Genomic DNA, 15073 nt, shown 5'->3' on the forward strand with positions numbered 1-15073 from the left:
AAAAGTTAATAAAGATAAAATAAAAATATATGCATAATAAATTTATATTTTCACAACCAATTAACCAATAATAAAGTAAATTTTGTCTTTTGGATGATCATTACAAGTGTGTCGTTCGATTCCTTTTGAATTTTGGCGCTTAAATTGACATTGACAGCTGCGAAAGAACGTCATTTCCGTTTGGTTTAAAAGACAGGTCACCAGCCTCTTGTGCGCTCCATTTTGTTAAAAGTAGTGGTCTAAGCGTGTGGTTGTGTCCGTGTTCAACGACACACAACCACCCAAAAAAAAGTGAAATAATTTACTTAAAAATACAAAAAAAATATAAAAAATCCCATAAAAGCAACCAAAAAAATCGAAAAAACAGTGGAAAATCCAAAATAAGCGATATTTTAATTTCGTTTTGTATGTTCCGGGAGCGTTAGTTCGTCTGTGTATTTGCCTTGATTTTTAGCAAACGGGAATTAAGCACGTGCTAGTGTGATTTTCGTAAAGATTAGCAACAAAAATGAATCAAGGGGCACCAAATTACCCCATGGCGTCGTTGTACGTCGGGGATTTACATTCTGATATTACCGAGGCCTTGCTTTTTGAGAAATTTTCCACTGCTGGTCCCGTACTTTCAATCCGAGTATGCAGAGATTTGATAACCCGAAGATCTCTTGGATATGCATACGTAAATTTTCAGCAGCCCGCCGATGGTAAGTTTCCATATGGTAAATTAGTTTTTACTTTACCCTTTCTTTGTCACGTATCAACGACCATGACTCATCACACGTGGTGCAATCACTCCACTTCAAGGAGAATATCTTTAACTTTTTCACTTTTGTAATTCTTTGTTTACTATGTACTGTTTTAAATTTAAATTTCCACGCTTTTTTCGGATCCCTAACCTAATTCTATTTCTCTTTTGTAGCTGAGAGGGCTCTAGATACTATGAATTTTGACTTGATCAAAGGGAGACCCATCAGGATTATGTGGTCCCAACGTGATCCTTCCTTGAGAAAATCTGGCGTGGGAAATGTATTTATTAAAAACTTGGATCGGTCCATTGACAATAAGGCTATGTACGACACCTTTTCTGCATTTGGTAATATTCTTAGTTGCAAAGTAGCTCAAGATGAAAATGGGGCAAGCAAGGGCTATGGTTTTGTCCATTTTGAAACTGAAGAAGCTGCTAATAAGTCCATAGAAAAGGTTAACGGCATGTTGTTGAATGGAAAAAAAGTTTACGTTGGACGTTTCATTCCCCGTAAAGAAAGAGAAAAGGAACTTGGAGAAAAAGCCAAACTCTTTACTAATGTCTATGTAAAGAATTTTGGAGAAGACTTATCTGAAGAACAATTGCGCAACATGTTTGAGAAGTTTGGAAAAATTACTAGTTACAAGATCATGAGCAAAGATGATGGGAAATCTAAGGGATTTGGATTTGTTGCATTTGAGAGCCCTGAAGCAGCAGAAGCGGCTGTGGAAAATTTGAATGGTAAGTTTTGATATTACCTGTGTTGAATAAGTGTCTAATTGTTTTTGTTTGATTTTGTATAGGTAAGGAAATGGTAGAAGGAAAATCTCTTTATGTAGGCCGCGCTCAAAAGAAGGCTGAACGTCAACAAGAACTGAAGCGTCGCTTTGAAGCACTGAAAATAGAAAGATTGAACCGTTACCAAGGAGTCAATCTCTATGTCAAAAACTTGGATGACACTATCGACGATGAACGTCTACGCAAGGAGTTTTCTCCATTTGGAACGATCACTTCCGCCAAGGTGATGATGGAGGAGGGTCGTAGCAAAGGATTTGGATTTGTTTGTTTTTCTTCCCCCGAAGAGGCCACTAAGGCAGTCACGGAAATGAACGGCCGCATCGTCGGTTCCAAGCCACTTTACGTCGCCTTAGCTCAGAGGAAGGAGGACAGGAAGGCTCACTTAACCTCTCAGTACATGCAGCGTATGGCAAACATGCGTATGCACCAAATGGGGCCGTTCATCCAGCCTGGAGGCTCTAGTTACTTCGTTCCGACACTGCCGGCCCAGAGATTCTATGGTGCGGCCCAGATACCCCAAATGAGGACCAGTCCCAGATGGCCGGCCCAAAACCCCGTCAGACCAGGAGGTCAAGCGGGACCAACAGCTTATGCCAATATGCCCACCACTTACCGAGCCACAGCACGACCACCCAATCAAACCGCGGCCATGCGTAGTAACATCAACGTTCCCAGGCCCATCACTGGCCAACAGCCACCCAACATCCAAGGACGCCCATTGGCTGGTCAAAGCGTGGTCGCTGCCGGTGGAAGTCGCACGCCCAACTTCAAATACACGTCTAACATGCGCAACCCGCCGCCTTCCATGGGCACCATGCCTGCCGCACCAGTGCAACAAGCGGTCCACATCCAGGGGCAGGAACCACTCACTGCTACTATGCTGGCTGCCGCTCCCCCACCGGACCAGAAACAGATGCTGGGAGAACGTTTGTTCCCTCTTATCCAACGCATGTATCCAGACTTGGCCGGTAAGATTACGGGAATGTTGTTGGAGATTGACAACACTGAGTTGCTGCACATGTTGGAACACAACGAGTCGCTCAAGAATAAGGTCGAAGAAGCAGTGGCTGTATTGCAGGCCCATCAAGCCAAACAGGCTGCAACTCAGATCAAAAAAGATTAATTCATTTTTTTAATATTTGTTTTGGTTTGGGAGAAATAAATGTAATATCAATAAGTTGCTTATTTATCTTTATACCTTTCCTAAAATTAATTTATAAACTAAAAGAATCAAAAAATTTTTAAAAAATATTTGCTATACTAGAGTCAGTATATAATTGTTTTGTGTATGAATAGAAGTGCTATAAAAATATTTGTCATCCTTGTACATAAAAATTTATAAACAAGGGTAATAATTCTAGATGAATCATAAATCATCAACCTTTATATAATGAATTACAATATAGCTAATTTTGCCTTTGTAGCTCATGTATCTATTAAATGTTTTATTATATTTGAAATTAAAAAAAAAACACTTAGTAAAATACATATATTTCACTTTCAATAACAACAGTATAAAATTATCTTAAAAAACGTATAAAAAATCATTTTATTGATTGTACAGCTTTTTGAGCAGCCTGGTCTAAATCTTTGGCAGTCTGTATATTTAAGCCAGACTTTTTAATAATATTTCTTGCTTCTTCTGCATTTGTACCTTCTAATCTCACAATCAGAGGTACTGTCAAAGTCATACTTTTTAATGCACCAACAATGCCATTGGCAATTGTGGCACAATTGACAATTCCTCCAAAAACATTTACCAAAATTGCTTTTACAGACGGATCAGATGTAATTATGTGGAAGGCAGCTTTTACTTGTTCCTCTCTAACACTGCCACCAACATCTAAGAAGTTTGCTGGTTCTCCACCATAGAGCTTGATGATGTCCATAGTTGCCATTGCCAAACCAGCTCCATTTACCAGGCACCTAAGGAAAAAATCCTGTTAAATATGTCCTTAACTTAAGGTAACAAAATAACTGGTAAAAATATAAAAAGTATACCCTATATTCCCTGTCATACTAATGTAATTAAGATTGTACTTTGCGGCTTCTACTTCTCTTGGGTCACTCTCGGTAATATCTTCCATAGCAAAAATGTCCTTTTGGCGAAATTTAGCGTTATCATCAAAATTTAATTTGGCATCGACAGCAATCACCTTGCCTGCAAGATTTTTTATATGTAAAACCAATTAAGAGTATTAATTATTGTGATGTACCATCATCAGTCTCAACTAAAGGATTTATTTCGATTTGTGTAGCATCTACTGTTACAAATAAATGCCACAATTTTTTTATTTCTTCTGCAGCTTTTGCCTTTAGATTTCCCTTAAATTGTAGGAATTCTGCAAGCTCCTCTGCCATTTTATCAGTAATTCCATCAAATATATCAATGGGGATGGTTTTAATGAGATGAGGTGTTTTTTCAGCCACTCCCTCAATATCCACACCCCCTGCTGGTGAAGCAATTATAACAGGTCCATTTTGTTGCCTATCCATCAGTATACAAACGTACGTTTCTCTTTTAATATTTACACTTTCAGCTATCATAATTTTCTTTACTGGAATACCTTCTTTTGGCGTTTGTTTGGTAATTAACTTAAATCCAAGCATTTGTTTAACAATATCGGGGATCTGATCTCTCCTAAAACATACGTATTAAGCATTTAAAGGATCTCTAAATAAAATGAACTTGCTGGTTTGTTATGTGCACACCCCCTTTGAATCCATTATCAAAATGACCTTTGCCTCTACCACCAGCCAAGATTTGTGCCTTTATAACATATTCCTTTGCATCTAAAACAAGAAACAATAATTGAAAGATGATTTAAAACCTAAAATTATACTTACTGAAATTTTGAAGTTCATTTTTACCATGATCATCGATCAAACAGAAATCTTGAATGGCTACATTACTCCTTCGAAGTAAATTTTTACTCTGATATTCTAAAAGATTTAAATATCGAACTGGGACCTTAAAACAGACATAAGATTGTGTTAAATTGTTGATATAATATAATATCATACCTTGTAAATTTCTTGCTTGGCATATGAAGAAAGCGTATTCCACAAAGACATATTTATTAAGTAGCTCTTGTACTGTCGATTATAATGTTTAATATTGTTTTGAAAATGTATATATCTTGGCAGATATAGTAGATTCAAAGTCCAAACAACAAAGATTACTTTTAAAAATTATAATACAGAAAGTATTGTAATCTAAATTAATTTTAAACGTAGAAATACCATAGGAGAGTAAGTACTTAGTGTACATACACCAAAAATTGGGCTATTTCTCTGGAAAATTAAATAATAGCTTGCCTCATTTAATTTTCAGAGAATTTTCAAACACATGCACATTCTCAAAACAATGTTTATCTGTCTCTGTCTGTCTGTCAGTCAGTGTCAAATTGTCAAGCAGAGAATAGGTACATTAAAGAAATGCTAACTTCATGTTAAAAAATGGAAACAGACGCCACCTGGTGTCGCCTGGCAGTACTAGCTAAATTGAGGGGAATTGGAGGGGCGGGGCTTAAAAAAGGGGAAATTTAAAAAAAAATATTTTTATAAGTATCACTGACTTACTATTTAAAGTTAATAAACATATTTTTTATTACTTTAATATAATTTAATGTATTAAAAAATATGTCTATTAACTTTACACAGCAAATCAATGATATTATTAAAGACTTATTATTTTCAGAGAAAATTCGTAGTAAATAAATTACACATTATTATAGTAAACAATATCATTTATTTTTTAGAGCTGCGATTTATATTACAATAATATTGAAATAGATATATTTTTTTAACAATGAAAAAGAATATCCCGGAACCTGAAAAAGAAAGACGATCAATTAATAACTTAAATTAGTTCAAAATACATTTTGCAAATAACTAGTGAATTCGAAAGATAAACATACTATTAAAAAGACATTTTAGTAGTATGTTATCATCTATTTACTGATAATACATAAGTATATAATAGGTAAATAACATGCATAAGGCACTACGATACAACTACCTGTATCATGATAACACAAAATATATACAAAAAACATAATATCACAAAAAATATATGCTAATTTAAATTCCTTTAATGATCTAATGAAACACTATCTAGCCTCAATGCATGCCATTCCAAAGGCAAAAAAAAACTGTTATACCAAATAAATATAAGCTGAATAAAACATAAACCAAGCCAACGTGCATACAACAACCAAAAATGCATGAAAAATACTTTTATCAGATCATACCCTTGGATATATTATGTATTTTATATATCGCACATCCCGTTCAAAAGTTTACTAACTCAAAATAGAGAATATAGAGAACATTGTCAGGAGAAGTAAAAGAAAATTTAAGTTAAGGTAATATGCTCCTTTTTGCATATAATACGCCAAACTGGCCAAATAATATGTTGATTTAATAAAATTTTACTGGCATCCTTCTGAGGTATAAATCAGATTAAAAGGACATTGATTTTGTAATAATTGTTTGTTTTGTAAACATTTTTTGAAGACAATACAGTTTTGAACGGGCTGTGCGATATAAACAAGGATCTTACTATTATTTGAGGTTAGAAAGTATTTAAATAATATAAAACATAATCAAAATCATTTTTCATCATAAATTATAGAGGTACTTACGTGTTTTGATATTATTATCAGGAAATAATACGTTTAGTTAAACAGGTACGCTGCCAGGCAAGTTCTATCGGCGGGTCTTTGCAAAAGTTGAAATCTAAAAATACAAAAATACGTTTACATCTTAGCTGTATTTACAAATAAAGTATTTGTGTGTAATTTCTGACTTACCAGTTAACTGAATAATCGCATTAAATACATCCAAACGGTAATTTAATATTGTAAAAAAGCAAAATTGTTTTAAGTCACTTGCCAGGACAGCCCGGCCCCAGCTTCTTTGTTGACAAAATGGCCGCGGTATCATGATTTAAGCAAAAGCAATGTGAGTGACAAAGAAAGCCAATGCCTGGCAGTGCCTGGCAGATGTTGCTTTCTTTGTCGTTGGTCCTGGCACGTTTAAATTTGACTGTTGCCTGTTTTCCCATACAAGTGACACCCCCGTGTTGTCAAGGGAAATTTTGAATTTAAAAAAGAACACAGGACACTGCTACCAAAATATTCCTGATTTCACTAGTGAACGATAGATGTGGCATCAAGAAAAATAAAATTTTGTGGGAATTTAAAAAATATATTTTGCTAATAAATTTAATACATAAAAGAATTATATACAAAGTGGACATAGTAAATAAGTACTTAATAACCTATGTGAAACTCCCTTTCGCGTTCATGATTTTTCCGTTTCAGGAGTATAATACAAATAACAAGTAATCCTAAAAGTGCAGCTACAAGTCCAACTAAAGTATACATGCCATGTCGAAAAGCTGCTGCAGGATCTAAAACAAACTGTTGTTTCTCTTCCGATTCATTAGTATTCTATATTACCAGGACTATTTTGTAGTTCTCTCGGCAGGGAATATGTTGTACGATATTTAGATATTTTTGGTAATAAATTGTTCCAAAATGATACTGTTTCCACTCGGTCTGCCTGTGTATACGTCGCTTTGTAGAAATCCTCTATATAAGGGTCGTTGGGGTTGTATTTCCTCCACTGCCTAATCCTGTTGTTACTGGGGGTGGGGTTTCTAAAATAGAGATAATTTGGAAAAAAAAATTGTGTTGGGTTGGGTTGGTATCAGAGCTGCAAGTTCACAGAAAACTTAAGCCTTTTTTTTATTTAAATCGTTTTAATGACTTAAGACTTAAAATTTAAGTCTGTTTTAAAATGATTTGTGATTTAAATCTTTTTTCCGAAATAGAAAAAGATTTAAGTTTTTTTGAAAAGACTTTGGTTTGGTTAGTAATCGATATATGATATATTACATATAGCGATTAAAACACATCACCACTTTTTTATAGATACGTGTTCGATGACATCTATCTGTTATGGATACATATAGAGTGCTACAAAATCAGTTATAAATTTTATAAAAAACATATTTTTGTGTTTGTAGTTGTTCTGAAAATTAACCGTTTTTAGTCTCATCTGTATCTACAATAAATTATAATAATATGATACTTAGTAAGAAAATGGCTAATTGGTATTACCTACAAGATAATATTAACATTTAAAAAAGGTACTTAAATTGAATTCTCGTTGGCTTGACTTGAGGGTAATTATATTCATTTAAGTCATTTTACTGACTTAACTTGTAGACCATCATGATTTAGGTCAAAAATATAGACTTAAGTCATAAAAACGACTTAAATAACGTTATATTGATTTAAGTCTTTACAAAAATGACTTGACTTTTTGAAATAAAATGACTTAAGTCAAAGACTTAAAACTTAAATCATTTGTTTTTTTTAGGTTGAATTTGACTGAAGATTTAAATCAATTGGATTTTAAAAATGACTTAAGACTTAAGTCACAGCCTGACTCTACTTAACAAGCCGTGAACAAGGAAATCTGGCAACCCTGGTTTCACTTCGACCGATACCTTATCGATACACGTTTAGCCATATGATTTACGTTCATTGACCTGTTGCTCTGTTATGTTTTTGTAAATAAATCCGCTTTTTTGAAAGAAAATATTGTTTAGTTAAAGACTAAAGTTGTGAAAAGTCTTACTGTGTGAGATTTGTAAGTTACCGGGATAATTGTTTTCCTTAGACATTGCGTAAAAACAAATATCCGTGGGTGAAAAATTCGCCGGGTTATAAGCGAGGTTAAGTGCTTTCTTCAAAGAATGGCGACAAATTCGGCGGCGAAGAAGTGAAACTTCTTACTAATAACAGTCTAACAGCTATTAAATTGAAAGATTTGACGTAAAAAAGTGTTTTTACGCGTGAAACATAGTTTTTTACGCGTAACAAACATTTTTTTACGCGTAAAATATAACACGTCTTTTTACTACGTATTTTCCTTGTCTGTTCTATATTCTATAATCAAGGGGGTATTTCTAAGTTGTAGGTAGTGCGCGTAAAGAAATTTCACTTCAAAAATAAAACGTAAATATTTTGAATATTTTCGCACCCAAACATAATAAAATTAATGAACATTTTTTTTAGGTCGGCACTAAGCCTTGCTTCGTCTTCTACAAATCGTCTTCTAGCAACTGCTTTTAGTAAGGATGGTCCAAATAGCAAGAGCATGTCGGTCGTGATGAAACTATCTGCAAGCACATTTCTTCGTTAAAAATACTTAAGTTTAATGTTACACATGTACCTGTAGTGTTGACATTAAATCCTAAATCAGGCATGTAATAAACGTAAATAGGCTGAACGTAGGATGTTAAATGAGACAGTTGCAGGAAATGTGGAGCTTCTATCTTAGCTTCAAATTCCAATTGTTTTATTTGGTCGACAAGAATTCTTACGTCTCCCTGACTTGGAGAGGAATATTTCCATTTGATCATGTCGACTAACTGGTCTCGGTTGGTGCTGTTTGAAAATCTGTAAGCCCGAAGAATTTCTAATATTTTCGCTCTGTCCATGTATTGATTGAGTTGTTGAAAACCTTTACTAGCTAACTCGTACCATACATCTGAAATAAAACTCAATAAATACAACAGTTACACAGGGTGGTCCGAACTATATTCCGGAAACTTCGGCAGCATATTCTGCACATAAAAATAAGCAAAAAAGTTCGTATAAATGTATGTCATAAAATGCTTATACAGGGTGTTTCAAAACAAATGCGAAAAATTTCAGGGGGTGATTCCTTGTTCAAAATAAAGGGTAGTTTGCTTTATAAACGTTGGGTCAAAAGTCAACCATTAGGGAGATATCGCGGTACAAAGATGGCGGAAAAATAATGTTTTTATTTTTTATCTTGAAAACGAAAAATGATAGACTAATGAAATTTTATGGAAGCATTACTGTTATGAAAACATACTTTCTGGTAATTTTCTCACTTTTTTAAAATGAGTGGAAGGGGTTGAAATAAACTACCCCTATCATTCTTGTTAACGAAATTTAAAAAAAATCTTATGAAGCACATGCAAAAAAATTAATTTGGATAGCTTGGTTTGTTTAGATACTTTTTTATCTCTTGTGTTTCTTTGATAAAACTCGCCGATTTGAAATTAAAAAACAAAATGTAAAGCATTATATGTCAGGATAAAAAACATTTTTAGATAAAGAATCTAGTGATAATAACGCTAATAATAAGAATCTAGATAATAACGTATTGCAGTAGAGTAATGTCAATAAAATAATATTAGAAACATCCTAAAAAGTGACAGCGGCCCACTAGATTTTTTCCTAAAAAAATTAGAGCAGCCCGCTAGATTCTTTATCTAAAAATGTCTTTTGTCCTGACATGTAATGCTTTACATTTTATTTTTTAATTTCAAATCGGTGAGTTTTATCAAAAAAATACAAGAGATAAAAAAGTTTCTAAACAAACCAAGCTATCCAAATTAATTTTTTGCATGTGTTTGATAAGATTTCTCTTTAAATTTCGATAACAAAATGATGAGGTTATTTTCAACCCATCCACTCATTTTAAAAGTGAAAAAATACCAGAAAGTGTGTTTTCATAACAGCAATACTCATAAAATTTCGGTAGTCTTTCGTTTTCGTTTTCAAGATAAAAAAAATAAAAACATTATTTTCCGCCATCTTAATGGTGACGCAATACATTAACACTCCCTGAATGGTTGACTTTTGACCCAACGTTTATGAAGCAAACTACCCTTTATTTTGAACAAGGAATCGCCCCCTTATTTCGATTTTTTCCAAATACTTTCCGAAGTAACGTCAATATTTGGATGAAAATTGGTACCTGGGAGTTTTTTAACATGAGAAATTTGATTTTGATGTCAATATGACTCCTATTAAGGAACGCCATCTACATGTATTTTAACTGTTTTTTGTCCGTATCTGTATAAAACTACGTAGTGCAAAAATATATGATAATTTCGGTTCCAAATATTCCGATTTTTACCAAGATACTTTTTTTACGTAAAAAACGTCACAAATGTATATTTTTTTACTCGGTAGTTTTATACAGGTACGGACGAAAAGTTATTACACTTCAAACCAGTTAAAACATATGTAGGTGGCGCCCTCTAGAAGCAGGAGTTATATTGACATCAAAATCAAATTTTTCATGTGAAAAAACTCCCAGGTACCAATTTTCATCCAAATATTGACGTTACTTCAAAAATTATTTGAAAAAACCTTCTACACCCTGTATCTCCGAGACTAAGCATTTTAGGAAGTACATTTATACAAACTTTTTACTTATTTTTATGTGCAGAATATGCTTCCGAAGTTTCCGGAATACAGTTCGGTTCGGACCACCCTGTATATTGATTTGATTTTATTCAATACTTGTTTCTGGAAAGGTGATCGGTTTACTGATCCCTGTTAGTATCGGTACTTGAAAGAAAGTGGCTTCCCTAAAGGCTTTTGAAGGATCGTAAGGAAGATAACGATTATTCTCGGGTAAAAAGTTATCTACTACAGGTAAAAAGGCATCAGTCCACTGCAAGGACTAAAAACACACATTATATTATTAACAGAATAATTTAAATTATCATAACTTTACCTCGGAGTACTCTTGTAAAGTCTGCAATATATCTTCGGTTTTTTTGCTTCGCAAACACCTTAAATAATCGGTGGTGTACAAATTGCATCCTAAGATTCGTAGCATTTCGTTTGAGGCTGCTATTGGGTCATTATTTACCTGCCATGGGGCTAAAGCGCTACCCGATATTAGAACAGCCCTTTGAAAAAGACCTACAATATCATGATTTAAAAAAAAATGAAACGGTAAAAGCTTTATAATAACCAGAGGTTCTCGGTGAAATTAGATGCAAAGCCACACTCACAGCTCCGGATAAACATCCAAACAGAGTCACTTTTTCTGGATCACCTCTAAAGTTCTTTATGTTCTCTTTGATCCAGACGATCGCGTAGTATTGATCTAAAAGTCCCAAATTCCCTCTAGCTTCGTTAGTTCCAAGACAAAAGAATCCAAAGATATTTAGTCGGTAATTCACTGTAACCAATATGACTCCTTCCGATGAAAAATCTTGCCCTGGCAAGTAAGGCAAGTCGCTGCTTTGGAAAAAATCAATGCCTTCGAACAAAACAACTACAGGCAAGGGTGCGTAACTTCCCGTGCTCTAAAAATATACAGGGTGTCAAAAAATAATGTATCTAACTTTGGAGGGTGATTCTACGGATAGAAATAAAACAAAAAGTTCCTATGAACATATGATTAAAATAATTCCTGAAGAAGTTACAGTCCTCGAAAAATATTCAGAATAAAATGGTTTATCAATGTTCTTAAAAATAAATAAAATATATTATTTGATTTAACCTTTCGAGTGCTGTAAGTTCTTGGGAAGCATTTTAGAGCATAGGTTCATAAGAGAAACATTATTTTTTTGACACCGTGTGTATTTTTATGTGCATGCGTTTTAATAAAAGGATTAAGGCTTTATACCACTGGAGACCAAATGTTTAAGTAAAGGCAATCTTCGCTGTAATTTGATTTGATGGGTAATTGCGCGCATCTTGGAGGGTGTTTTGTGGCTTGGTAAGTACCATTCCACCCCGGATGTCTCTGAGGAGGAGAAAACCGAAGATTTCCCACGGGAGGAGCTGCATAAGGCACTCCAAGAAAGCTGTTAACAATTTTTCTCGACTCGGTGTATTCAGTTTTCTGCATGTATAATTACACGAATTAAAATTAATTTACTTATGCCTAATTTATATCTTACGCCTTCTATAAGTCCTTGTTTAACTGACACAACGATTTTCCGATCCTGCCACAATTGACCGAAACCGATCTTCATCATGAACGAAAAACAAAGAAAAAAATCGCATATACGCATTGCTGATGTGTAAATCAAAAAGAGGGTTTATATTGCAAATACTACACGCAACATATTTTTGTTGAACTGAAACTGTCATCAAAAACAATTTTTCAGATCTGGGTACTCGCATGTCCATGTAAAGCTTCCTGTGTTTCAGCCTTTTGTTCTAATATCCGGTCATAAAGCAGAATTGGTGATACAAAAACGAAATATGAGAACATAATGGGTTATTTAACAACATACCTACTATCCTACTATAGTAGGAGAGCCCAAGCGGATATTTTGGGATTTACTCAAGCACGGCAAAATAACAAGGGGAGACACATTGCACTCTGTTAAGTACCCCCCCCCCCCACCCCTATACATAAATGATACATTTATATGATTAGATTCAAAATACGGATTGGAAAGAAATAATAACAGAGTTGGACTTCCTTTCGTAAAACCCACTTTCTTACAAAACCAAAAGACTTACCGATTTACCTATACCGATTTTGTTAAAACTGTTGTTGTTTACTAACTAAAAGGCGTAGAATAAGAAAATATAGACCATTGAAATCTTACGGGAACAGTAATGGATGTAGAAGACATTTTAATCATCATCAAAAATAGTTCAAAACAAGGATCCAAAAAATTAGTTTTCCCACAAAACCAAGATAAATAAGCCTTTAAAGGTGTGTATGTCCTGAATCTAAATAAAATTTCCTACAAATGCTGGAATTTTCATAATTTTATGGCTATGTTTACTATTTTTCTAAGGCCTTTGGATATGTGTAAAAAATAGCAAAAAAAATGGAGATTTTTTCGACTTTTTTCCATACGTTGTCCATGAGTTTCTATACGTTTTCCATAGTCCACTAGTTTCCACAGTCGTGAAAATTGGCCATTTTTGGTCATGTCACCATTTTTTTAAAACCGCTGTTATTTACTAATTAGAAGGTGTAGAATAATCAAATATATACTGTAGTCTTACGAGAATAGTAATGGATATAGGAGACGTTTTAACCGTCATCAAAAATAGCTCAAAACAAAAGTCCAAAAAATTAGTTTTCCCGCAAAACCAAGTACATATTCTGAATCTACATGAAATTTCCTACAAAAGCTCAAATTTTCATAATTTTATTGCTATATTTACTATTTTTATAAGGGATTTGAAAATGACTAAGGTATAGCCAAAAATTGGGCATTTTTCCGAATTTTTTTCATACATAGTTGTGAAAATTGGCGATTTTCGTCATCTTACCGATTTTGTTAAAACTAGTGTTATTTACTAATTTAAAAGGCGTAGAATAAGAAAATATAGGCCATTGTAGTCTTACGATAATAATAATGGACATAGCAGACGTTTTAACCGTCATAAAAAATAGCTCAAAACAAGGGTCCAAAAAATTAATTTTCCGACAAAACCAAGGTATCTAAGTCTTTATTTCTGAAACTACATAAAATTTGCTACAAATACTGAGATTTTCATAATTTTATTGCTATGTTTACTATTTTTATAAGGCCTTTAAAAATTAAAAAAAAAAAAAAAATGGGCATTTTCTTCAAGCGTGTAGGGCAGGCGATCAGAGTAGTAAAAAAATATTGGTCCGGGAGCGAATTCCCATTTAGCATCTCAGGCCTCCCTACTACTACCGGTTTTATTTTTAAGAATAATCGACAAAAATTTCTACATTTTTATTTATTTATTTCTGTTCGCGCGGTTAATTGTAAGAGGTATTTTAATTTGTATTTCAAGATCAAAATAAGAGGTTTAAAGCAACTTGATAACATATGTTGTTTTTAACTGGCTAGATTGGTCAAGTCCGAACCAGAGCCTTATTTGGAAGAAAATGAAATTTCTTTTTAGGTCGCATTACTCAGAATCGGCTATTATATCGCGCCAAATGTTCAGTAAAAAAATGTGTCGACATGGTACAGTGGCTTTGTGAAGAATTTCATTTTCATTTGGAGATTTTTTTGATAAATCCGCGGAAAAGAGACATTAGATTTAAACAAAAAGTCGTCCGAAATTGTTGGCATATGGCTAAGTGCTAGAACTGCCAATGCCATTTTTTTTATGTAGGTCAACTAATTTTCTTTAAAAATTTCAGTAAAATTCCAAAAAACTCCGCCTCAAGTCAAAGAGCGCGCCTGTTGTTCAGACTAGAAAATAAATTTGAAAGGTACAGAAACGAAATTATAATTATTATTATAAAGAGAATAATTGTTCTTAAGTACAGTGCCGGTACAAAGGTGTAAAAATAACTGACTTAAATGGGGATTCAACTTTAAAAAAGTGGGGTTAACTTTAATGAGACAATCTATAAACAACTAACTCATGGACGGAGATCTATTCTTAGTTTTGAACATATCTTTAGTCAGAGTTGATCGTTCGTATCCAGCACGAAAATCTGTGAAAGTGCAATGATTTTAAGGATAATTTTTTAAGTTTTCTCTCTTAAATCAATCTGAATAGGTAAGCATTCGGCTTTTGGTTTTTTACATTTTTTTTTCTAGTGCTTATATGTTATCTTTCGCTGCGATTTTTCAAAGCAGTCGATATTTTTAACCGCTGTATAATTAGTACAAAACAAAATTGTTAATAAAACTAGAGAGCTCTTGACATTTAGGGGTATTTTTGGCCGCTTTGTGGACACGCTAATAAAATTCGAATTTGCACTTTCATTTAACCAGAAAAT

The 15073-nt window shown here is 33.6% G+C and overlaps 4 protein-coding genes across 5 annotated transcripts in view; 2 read left to right on the forward strand and 2 right to left on the reverse strand.

The window, feature by feature from the left end:
* The first annotated feature begins 208 nt into the window (after positions 1 to 208).
* LOC115876896 (polyadenylate-binding protein 4-like) lies at positions 209 to 2717 on the forward strand. Its single transcript, XM_030892937.1, has 3 exons — positions 209 to 701; positions 917 to 1483; positions 1546 to 2717. Exons 1-3 carry the CDS (start codon positions 509 to 511, stop codon positions 2661 to 2663), a joined length of 1878 nt encoding a protein of 625 aa, XP_030748797.1. The 5' UTR covers positions 209 to 508; the 3' UTR covers positions 2664 to 2717.
* Positions 2718 to 3014: 297 nt separating this feature from the next.
* On the reverse strand, positions 3015 to 4956 carry LOC115876897 (succinate--CoA ligase [GDP-forming] subunit beta, mitochondrial). Its single transcript, XM_030892939.1, has 6 exons — positions 4565 to 4956; positions 4388 to 4511; positions 4234 to 4333; positions 3757 to 4181; positions 3542 to 3701; positions 3015 to 3466 (listed from the first exon to the last, which is right to left on the reverse strand). The coding sequence occupies exons 1-6, from the start codon at positions 4613 to 4615 to the stop codon at positions 3085 to 3087; spliced, it is 1242 nt and encodes a 413-aa protein (XP_030748799.1). The 5' UTR covers positions 4616 to 4956; the 3' UTR covers positions 3015 to 3084.
* A 1786-nt stretch (positions 4957 to 6742) lies between these two features.
* On the reverse strand, positions 6743 to 12502 carry LOC115876899 (liver carboxylesterase 4-like). 2 transcript variants are annotated; one of them, XM_030892941.1, is made up of 9 exons: positions 12297 to 12501; positions 12020 to 12238; positions 11360 to 11696; positions 11117 to 11307; positions 10900 to 11062; positions 8789 to 9106; positions 8597 to 8735; positions 7006 to 7205; positions 6743 to 6956 (listed from the first exon to the last, which is right to left on the reverse strand). In XM_030892941.1, the coding sequence occupies exons 1-9, from the start codon at positions 12408 to 12410 to the stop codon at positions 6817 to 6819; spliced, it is 1821 nt and encodes a 606-aa protein (XP_030748801.1). In that variant the 5' UTR covers positions 12411 to 12501; the 3' UTR covers positions 6743 to 6816. The 2 variants fall into 2 exon arrangements, with proteins under 2 accessions (XP_030748801.1, XP_030748802.1); XM_030892942.1 differs by lacking the exon at positions 12020 to 12238 and having other exon boundaries at positions 12297 to 12502.
* Positions 12503 to 14713: 2211 nt separating this feature from the next.
* The window catches only part of LOC115876898 (filamin-A), a 33942-nt gene continuing 33582 nt past the window's right edge, over positions 14714 to 15073 (forward strand). The window contains exon 1 of the mRNA XM_030892940.1: positions 14714 to 14850. The gene's annotated coding sequence lies outside the window, so the exon portion shown is untranslated. The remainder of the gene's footprint in view (positions 14851 to 15073) is intronic.

Source organism: Sitophilus oryzae, unplaced genomic scaffold, assembly GCF_002938485.1.
Source record: "Sitophilus oryzae breed Bouriz unplaced genomic scaffold, Soryzae_2.0 scaffold_1440_pilon_pilon, whole genome shotgun sequence".
NCBI classification, from domain to species: domain Eukaryota; kingdom Metazoa; phylum Arthropoda; class Insecta; order Coleoptera; family Curculionidae; genus Sitophilus; species Sitophilus oryzae.

Bases quoted from the DNA above. Each gene is read 5' to 3' on its own strand.
- LOC115876896 (XM_030892937.1), top strand. From the start codon at position 509: ATGAATCAAGGGGCACCAAATTACCCCATGGCGTCGTTGTACGTCGGG. The intron at 702-916 runs GTAAGTTTCCAT...TCTCTTTTGTAG, and splicing joins TTTTCAGCAGCCCGCCGATG to CTGAGAGGGCTCTAGATACT. The intron at 1,484-1,545 runs GTAAGTTTTGAT...GATTTTGTATAG, and splicing joins GGCTGTGGAAAATTTGAATG to GTAAGGAAATGGTAGAAGGA.
- LOC115876897 (XM_030892939.1), bottom strand. From the start codon at position 4,615: ATGTCTTTGTGGAATACGCTTTCTTCATATGCCAAGCAAGAAATTTAC. The intron at 4,334-4,387 runs GTAAGTATAATT...TTCTTGTTTTAG, and splicing joins AAATGAACTTCAAAATTTCA to ATGCAAAGGAATATGTTATA. The intron at 4,182-4,233 runs GCAAGTTCATTT...CGTATGTTTTAG, and splicing joins GGTGTGCACATAACAAACCA to GAGAGATCAGATCCCCGATA.
- LOC115876899 (XM_030892941.1), bottom strand. From the start codon at position 12,410: ATGCGTATATGCGATTTTTTTCTTTGTTTTTCGTTCATGATGAAGATC. The intron at 12,239-12,296 runs GTAAGATATAAA...TTATACATGCAG, and splicing joins AACAAGGACTTATAGAAGGC to AAAACTGAATACACCGAGTC. The intron at 7,206-8,596 runs GTGCGAAAATAT...TCTCTATTTTAG, and splicing joins ATTAATTTTATTATGTTTGG to AAACCCCACCCCCAGTAACA.